The 8,732-nt window shown below is 49.8% G+C and overlaps 3 protein-coding genes across 3 annotated transcripts; 1 reads left to right on the top strand and 2 right to left on the bottom strand.

Annotated features, from left to right (window-relative positions):
• Positions 1-87: 87 nt before the first annotated feature.
• Positions 88-2,717, bottom strand: LOC122005358 (receptor like protein kinase S.2-like). Its single transcript, XM_042560378.1, has one exon. The coding sequence runs from the start codon at positions 2,705-2,707 to the stop codon at positions 260-262; it is 2,448 nt and encodes an 815-aa protein (XP_042416312.1). The 5' UTR covers positions 2,708-2,717; the 3' UTR covers positions 88-259.
• Positions 2,718-3,816: 1,099 nt separating this feature from the next.
• On the top strand, positions 3,817-5,736 carry LOC122005355 (serine/threonine-protein kinase BLUS1-like). The gene is made up of 2 exons (XM_042560376.1): positions 3,817-4,889; positions 4,981-5,736. The coding sequence occupies exons 1-2, from the start codon at positions 3,946-3,948 to the stop codon at positions 5,582-5,584; spliced, it is 1,548 nt and encodes a 515-aa protein (XP_042416310.1). The 5' UTR covers positions 3,817-3,945; the 3' UTR covers positions 5,585-5,736.
• A 1,767-nt stretch (positions 5,737-7,503) lies between these two features.
• LOC122005356 lies at positions 7,504-8,396 on the bottom strand. Its single transcript, XM_042560377.1, has one exon. It carries the CDS (start codon positions 8,132-8,134, stop codon positions 7,679-7,681), a length of 456 nt encoding a protein of 151 aa, XP_042416311.1. The 5' UTR covers positions 8,135-8,396; the 3' UTR covers positions 7,504-7,678.
• Between the last annotated feature and the right edge of the window lie 336 nt (positions 8,397-8,732).

The following is an 8,732-nucleotide window of genomic DNA, read 5'->3' as shown; positions in this document are numbered from 1 at the left end:
CTTAAGATGCAATTTTTTGAGTGGAATAAAAAATTTGGAATCTGAAATGAAATTTTTGGCTACCGAGCGAGGACAGCGAAATGAAAATTTTCTGAAGTGAAATGTCGACCGTTGAGCCACTGCCCCGGGAGCCTCAGTTTGAGAGCTGGCAGAATCAAACAGGGAAGAACACGTGAATCGGAATAGAAAAGAAGAGAAGAGGGAAGAACAGTGTTCGAGCAGAGAAAGAGTTGGCGAGATCTGTGATCGATGATATCTGTCACTGAATCCCAAGTGCCTGAATTCTCCTAACCATTGACAGCGTTGCAGCATTCTTCCCTTCCCAGTCGCCTCTGCCCTCCTTCTTATGCCTTAATTCCTTCAGCAGCCCGTCGTTGCCGTCCAATATGCTAACGATCTGCCTCATCCTCGGTCTCCTCTCCGGGTTCGATCGCGTGCAGGCAATCCCAAGCTTCACCAGCCTGGTCAACTCCTCGCGATCGAACTCCCCCTCCAGCTTCCCGTCGGCGAGCTCCTCCAGCGGCCGCTTCCTCGCCTCCAACCCCCACACCTTCTTCACCAGAAGCACCTCCGGCCGACGGAAGTCCACAGCCATCTGCCCGCTCACCACCTCGAGCACCACCATTCCGAAGCTGTACGCGTCCGCCATCGTTGTTGCCTCCCCTGTTTCCACGTACTCAGGCGACATGTACCCGAAAATGCCGCGCGCCGCCGCGGCGGGGGCCCCCGAGAAGTGGCCGTGCGAGTTGCGGGAGAGGAACTCAGCTAGCGCGAAGGCACCGAGCCGGGGGTTCATTTCCGGGTCGAGGAAGACGGCGGAGGAAGTGATGCTACGGTGGATCACCTGCTCCTCCCACTCCTCGTGGAGGTAGAGCACGGCGGAGGCGAGGCACTTGACGATGTGGTAGCGGTGGCGCCAAGGCAAGGCCGCCGTGCGGAGGTGGAAGAGGTGGTGACTGAGGAGACTGGGGGTGGAGTAGTCGTAGACGACCAACATCTCGCCCTGCTCCGTGCACCATCCGCGCAGCTGGACGAGGTGGCGGTGACGCAACCTCGCCAGGTTGTGGAGCTCGCCGGCGAACCGAGCTCGAAGCGCCGGGCACGTGCGCATCCTGAGTCGTTTCACCAGCACCGGGAAGCGGTTGTCAATGTAGCCGCGGTAGCCGGTGCCGAAGTCCATCTCGGCCACCATCTGCGACTCCGAGAAATTGTTTGTGATCGCCGCGATCTCCTCGTATGGGATCTCCTGCGGCGTGTCTACAATGGGCATTTTCTTTCCGGCTTGGCAGCGATTATCGCTGCCATCGTCGTCGGCGGTTAAAAACAGGGTGGAGTTCGCGGCGGTGACGAAGTTGGATATAGTGGTGGGCGGTTTGGATGTCGTGGTGGTGGAAGGAAAGAAGGTGATGTATCCCGGTTGGGATTGGAAACTTGGGAGAGAGGGGAGGTCATCAGCTGAGTTGCTCTCCGACGAGAGAGTCTCCATTACCCATTTCATGGTCGGCCGTGCGTGCGGGTCGTGGAGGGAGCAGAGGAGGCCGAGGTGGATGAGCCGCCGCATCTCCGACGAAGAAAAGGTACCATCCGGCAGTCTTTGATCCACGGCGTCGAGGCAGCGACCTTCGTCCGCGAGTCTCCGGATCCAATCTAGCAGGAAGATTTGATCGTCCGGCGACGAGAGGTCCACCGCCCGCCGCCCGGTGGCCACTTCCAGAACCACGATCCCGAAGCTGAAAACGTCCGACTTTGCCGTTGCCGCATTGCTGCGGAGCTTCTGGAAGCTCTCCGGCGGGATGTACCCAATCGTGCCGCCGATCCGGCTCGTTTCCGTCAGCCGAAACTGGTAGTTCGTCGTGGAGAAAGACCGTATCAAGGTCTCAGAGACTTCGTCACCGTGATCTAGCCACCGAGCGAGGCCAAAGTCGCCGAGCCGGGCGTTGAACTCCGAGTCGAGCATGACGTTGCTGGACTTCACGTCGCGGTGGATGATCTGCGTGTCGAGCTGCTCGTGGAGGTAGAACAGGGCCGCCGCCAGGCCCTTCACGATCCGTCGACGGCACGCCCAGTCGAGCGGTTTCGCTCCGGCAGCGAGCGGAAGGAAGAGGAAGCGATCAAGGCTTTGGTTAGGCATGTAATCGTAGACCAACAGAAGCTGGTCGTCATGGACGCACCATCCCCGGAGGCGGACGAGGTTGCGGTGGCGAAGCTGAGCGACGGCCACTAGCTCCGCCGCGAAGGCCTTCTCGAACCGATCGCCACATCGAGCGACGCACTTGACTGCCACGACAGTGCTCTCGCTGGGAAGCACCGCGCGGTACACTCGCCCGAAGCCGCCGCTGCCGAGGATTTCCCTGTCGCTAAACCCGTTGGTCCCGATATAAAGCTCGGAGTAGCAAAAAATCCGGGGGCTGCTACCGATGATGGCCTTGTGGATGTGTGGTAGCGAGTGCACGCCGGCGATATCCTCGAAGCAGAGGGAGTCGGGGTCGACGGCGCGGTGATTATCACGGAAGCAGAGGCACCGTCGGCCACGGGGACAGAACCAGCGGAGGACGGCGCGGGCGCAGGCAGAGATACAGAGCCGATGATTTCCGCGACGAGGACGCTTCCCGATCGAAGATTTAGCGGAGTAGAACAGGGAGCGGTCGCCGTCATCTGCGTCTCCGGCGGCGGGGACAACGTAGCAGAGGCGCGGGATGGTCGGCATTGGCGCGTTCGTCGACGTATTGAAAGACAAAGTCGATAAATAAATAAAGAGAAAACATTTAAAATAGTTTTTTCAATAAGACTAAATTGACTTCTAAGCCTCAAAAAGAATTTGTGTACAATTTTATATTGTCTAACAGAAACTTGAATGAGGCTATTGACTTCATGTTACACGCGTGGGCCAGTAGATTGTTGGAAAATCAGGGAATTGTTGAAGCGAGGAGCAGAACAAAACTCAGAGAATGGAGACAGGTGGAATCATGTGAAAGATCCAATCTTGTGTCCAGCTCTACATTTATTGTCATTTCTTGAAAACTTTTCAGCTGTTCTTTTGTCTTCCGTGGAGGAAAAAACAGAAGAAGAAGAAGAAGAAGAGCATGTGAAGTTTTCTCTTGTTTTCCTCCACGATTTTTTGTTGCAATACAACGCGGAGGTAAAGAAAAAAAAAACAGAATCTTACTGAATATTTCATGTAATATAAGTCAACATATACGGAATTTGTGACGCGTGTTCATAGTTTAAAAACACACATCGACTAAATCACGCGTCAAGATGTTCATACTGACTAATCCGTACAGCACACACAATTTAGTAAGAAATGGACAAAATGAGGAGTTTCAGATACGGTTTAGGAGAGAAGAACGACGACACCTATAGAACCCCAACACTACTAGAAATTAGTCACAAGATCCAACCTGATCCCCTTCGATCTGATTCGGCAAAACATCCTAATCAGCAGGAGCTGGGAGTTGCCAGTGTTGTGTCTCTATCGTACGTCTCTCTTCAGATGAAGATATATACCAACTTCCATCTATGTGGAGTCTGATCTCACGGGACTCTTGATCGCGTACATTATCACCCTCACATGAATACTTGCTGCAACTACAGCTACCCACTCTTTTGCTAACCATGATCAGGAATATCAGTTATGTCTGTTAAGCTCTTCAGTTCCATGTGGTGGTCATGAAACCACCTGTTCTTCTTTCTAACGCAAAGGAAACAAGGCCTGTGAACTTTCCATCCGCCTTCTTGGCTCCACAAAAATGGACGTAGAGGATTAATGGTTATGAGATTCGTTGTCTGAAAATGTTGAGATAGTATTACTGACGATTAATTGGGAATTAAAAGCAAAAAATTATTAGCCTCATGATCGATCATGATTACACATATATAAATCGCTGGAAGTGTGGCGGCAGGGGAAGAAGATCAATTGAGGAGCAGAGCAGGAAGTGACGAGCGATGACGACGGCGTACCCACTGGATCCGAAGTCGTACCGGCTTCTTTACGAGGTGGGTAGCGGTGTGAGTGCGGTGGTGTACAAGGCGGCGTGCCTCCACCACCCGTCATCATCGCCGGTGGTGGCGATCAAGTCGATAGACTTGGAGAGGTCGCGCGCCAACCTGGACGACGTGCGTCGCGAGGCCAAGGCCATGGCCCTGCTCTCCCACCCCAACGTCCTCCGTGCCCACTGCTCCTTCACTGTCGACCGCCACCTGTGGGTCGTCATGCCTTTCATGGCCGCCGGGTCTCTCCACTCCATCCTCGCCTCCGCCTTCCCGGCCGGCCTCCCCGAGGCATCCATCGCCTTCGTCCTCCGCGATACCCTACTCGCTCTCTCCTACCTCCACGGCCAGGGACACATCCACCGCGACATTAAGGCCGGCAACATCCTCGTCGATTCAGACGGCTCCGTCAAGCTCGCCGACTTCGGCGTCTCCGCGTCCATCTACGAGTCCCACTCTGCCACCGCCTCTGCTTCCGCCTCCTTCTTTAACGACGTCGCCGGGACGCCGTACTGGATGGCGCCGGAGGTGTTGCACTCCCACCTCGGCTACGGCATCAAGGCCGACATCTGGTCCTTCGGCATCACCGCGCTGGAGCTCGCCCACGGCCGCCCGCCGCTCTCCCACCTCCCGCTCTCCAAGTCGCTCATGATGAAGATCACCAACCGCCTCCGCTTCGAGGACCATCACGGCTGCGGCGGCGGCGGGGATCTCGACAAGATCAAGAAGAAGAAGTTCTCGAAGGCTTTCAAGGACATGGTGGCGGCCTGCCTCTGCCGAGACCCCTCCAAGAGGCCGTCCGCCGACAAGCTCCTCCGCCACCCTTTTTTCAAGAACTGCAAGTCCAACGAGTACTTCGTCAAGAACGTTTTGCATGCCGTCCCCGCCATCCACGAAAGGTATCAATTAATTACTCAATTTTTTGAGTTATAAAATTTGGATAGGAAAATGAAATTTCTCTAAAGTGCTGATTTATATAAATTATTTTAGATGTATGGAGAAGATGAACAACATCGAGGAAGTCAACATAGACTACGACCACGCTACCACCGAGGGCTCGGCGTCTCCTCTGGTCAAGAACCGCCGTATCAGCGGGTGGAACTTCAACGAGAACGTGCTGGCGCTGGACCCGGTGTACCCACCAGATATCGACGACAAGAGCTGCAAAGAAGAAGACCACCACAAGGAGGCGACGGCGGCGAAGGCGGACCAAACAGAGGCAGCAGATTGCCATCAAGATCAGGAGAAAACAGAGGCCGCAGATGCTAAGAAGCAGCAGGCGATGGTGGTGGTGAAGCAGACTCTGGTGCCGAACCTGGCGTCGCTGCTGAGCAGCCTGGAGTTGCAGCGGGGGATGGTGATGGAGGTGCTGTCGCGGTGCGGGCGCTGCTGCACGGTGGTCGACGGCGGAGGCGGGGGAAAGCGGCCGGAGTCGGAGATGGTGATGATGGTGAACCTCCGGGACCAGAAGCTGTGGGAGTACATCAACAGCCTGCAGCGCACCGTCGACGACCTCAAGCTGCAGCTGCTCAGGGAGATGAAGCGCAACGCAGACTTGGAGGCCGCTCTCACAATTAAATTAAACTCCTACTAATGATATTTAACCTTGTTACTTATACGCTACTCTGCTTTCAGCACAACTATTTTACTTGAGTTAAATTATGAAATATTATTGTGTTCTCTTCTATAATCATAATGTAAACTAGTGCTGTGTAGCGTAATAGACGTCAAAGTATTTAGTCCTCATGGCCCTTTTCATCCAGAGACTTCGATCTGTTAAAGACAACCTCTCCTTGACCGCCGGCAAATTTCTCATGAATGTCTTTAAAGGCCAATGTTTAGGAAAGGAAGTTTAACTACAAGTTTAATAGCCACACATCTATACTAGATGAAGTAGCAAGCATCCATCCAAAGCTACAACAGTATGTGACAATAGGTGGATAGTGAATGAAGTAATGACAATTCACAATAACATCTTCCATGTATGTGATGGTGATTTCATTGTTTTCTTGGGTATGATCTGTGGTTAATGTCTGCTCTTGAAGCAGGTTCATTTGAGCCACGGGTTTGAAAACCTTCAAGTCTTCTCTTTGACCAGCAAATTTGATGTATTTATTGGCATTCAGTAGAATCAAAAGGAATGCATGTGATCAACTCACAAAAAGATTGAGGGAAATCTTAGAGGTAATTGAGAAGGAGATAGTCTCTGATAAGCCATGTGTCTTGAAACATTGGGTTGATGCACAACAAATTGTATCACAATTAGTTTCATACATTATATTTCAAACCAAAATCCAGCAACTAAGAAAATGGAGAACAATCAAACCTACCAACCTAATGTGCTGAACTGATCAGCTCATGATGTGTTAATCATCCAATCTGTCAACATGAACAGATATGCTTCTAAACAAGTGTTATGGGATGCAATGGCCTCCGTCTACTCACTCATCCTAAATCATCGGAGGCAATTATAGTCATCATCTAACTCACTCATCCTAAATCATCATAGGCAGTTTAGTCATCATCCAGTGGATGTAATCTGTGCTATTATTTTGTGATTCAAAAATTATGTATCCAGTTGAATGTATGCCTATTTTCCTGAATTTATAGAATAAGGGGTTCAACCATCTTATATGTGCTGGCTATGAGTTTGACTATTAGAGATCTTTTTACATAGGCAGTCTGGGCCAACCACATAAATCTGTTTCAGTTTCCTGTGATTTTGCATCTACTCTGTCTTTCTTCTTCCTTGTTCTCTGTGTTTTCTAATTTCTACAAGACATAGAAGCAAAGTGCTTTCCTTTCTGCAAAGAAACCTTGTTGTCCAAGCGATCCTCAGCATTCTAAGTACAACCAAGATTGTAGCTTAAAAACGAGTTTTTGTTTTTGTTTTCTTCTAGATCAACATACATGAACAACTTCAATTCATAATGAAATGAAAGACCACTATCTTATTTTTTTTAAAAAAGGAAGTTGTATTAATTGTACATGAAAACAATTTTTGTTGCAAGGAAAACTTAGTCACTCCTGGCAGGGGAAAAGAATTCACCTTTATGGGTGCACGTCTGTATGCTAGAGCCCTTGCGAAACTAACAGTGAATGTATCTTACTGAAAACGTGGCCAACATAAACATCAAATTCAATCACTGGAGGACCAAAATATACTTGGCTCTTTCCCAAATCAAGCAATGTGGTTAGCACACATTAATCATCCTTAACAAACGACTTGGTAATTCACACTCAGAAGTCGGGAAGCTGATATTTTAACAGTAAGGTCATTCCAAATTAGAGGATGGAAGAATCATATAGACTAAACTACTGGATACAACGACATTCCAGGTTTTTGCAAAGGCTGAAACAGTAGACTTGGAGCACACTTCATTATCTTTTTCCAAGGAAGAGAACTATTTCATTTGATCACCAACAAGTTCACACTTAATCCAATCTATTTTTGTACACGACAAAATAACAATAGCAAGAAAGCTTCAGGAGATGGGCAAGACAGAAGAACCATTGCAAAACAACTCGTGAAAATGTTCATTATGCTATGAATGAAAAGAGAGCAACCATTACACAAGAGCAAGCATATTACACAACGCAAAAAAACAATAGATTCACAAGAAACTCATTCTCGCATAGGGATACAGGCATACAGAAAGGATGTACCTTTAGTTGCAGCGATATGCAATCAGTCGTATTTCTCTCTCCAAGAGTACACAAGGAAGAGAACCCAGGAGAGACCGAGGACGAGGTCGCCAACGATCTGGCGGGGCCAGACACGTGCGAGGTCCTCGAGGCGGCGCTCGAAGAAGAGACGCCAAAGGGCCATGGCACCGTGCAGGAGGATGCAACCCTTGGCGAAGAAGGCCTGGAAGTCACGGTCTTTGACGAAGGAGACCATGAAGAGGAGTAGCCCGATGGCAAAGAGGAGGAAGCCAGCGAAGGAGTCGGAGGTCTGGATTAGCAGCTGGTCGTGCGGCGTCGACCCCTGCAGCTTCCGCGCCGTCTCCTGCCCGTGCCCGACCACCGCGATCTCGTTCAAGTAGAACATCATCAGCGCGCCGCAGGTCGCCGCCATCGCTGACTGCAGCAAGCAGATCGAAGCGAAGATCCCAGACGTCGATGAAGCCGCTCCGGCAGCCATTCTTTGCTTTTCCCCCCTTTCTCCCTTCCTTCAACCTACGAGCTCCCCCTCAAAGATCGACACTTTCCTACAACTACTGTGGCGAGCACCGCAAAAGCACCAACAAAGAAGCGGAGACTGCGGAAAGGAGGATCAAGATTGAGGAAGAAGAAGAAGCGATTGCCGAGAGCGGAGATTGATATCGATGGGGATTGGATAGGACTGGCGAAATAGGCATGGTTTTGGGGTGTGAGAATCTCCGTGCTTTTGGTTTGATGGACTATAATTTATAAACATTTTCGTGTCGACCGGATCTCCTCGACGCCCTAACCAGATCATTATACGGACAATTGCAAATATAAAATATACGGATATTTTTTATTTGTTTTTTTGGATTCCAAAATTCTCCTTTACACTTTCAAAATATTATTTTTTATGTATTTTTATTTGTGCAAAAAATCGAAAGAGCTTGGATTTATCAAATCATCACATTCCTTTAAAAAATAAATAAATAAATAAATAAATAAATAAAAACGTTCCGTTGTTCGAAAATACATTTATTTTCAGCGTGGTTATAATAGACTAGCTATCATATATTAGAGTAGTTACTCCGTCGCTG

Source organism: Zingiber officinale, chromosome 7B (assembly GCF_018446385.1).
Source record: "Zingiber officinale cultivar Zhangliang chromosome 7B, Zo_v1.1, whole genome shotgun sequence".
NCBI lineage: Eukaryota > Viridiplantae > Streptophyta > Magnoliopsida > Zingiberales > Zingiberaceae > Zingiber > Zingiber officinale.
This window is presented reverse-complemented; position numbering and strand designations above follow the sequence as displayed.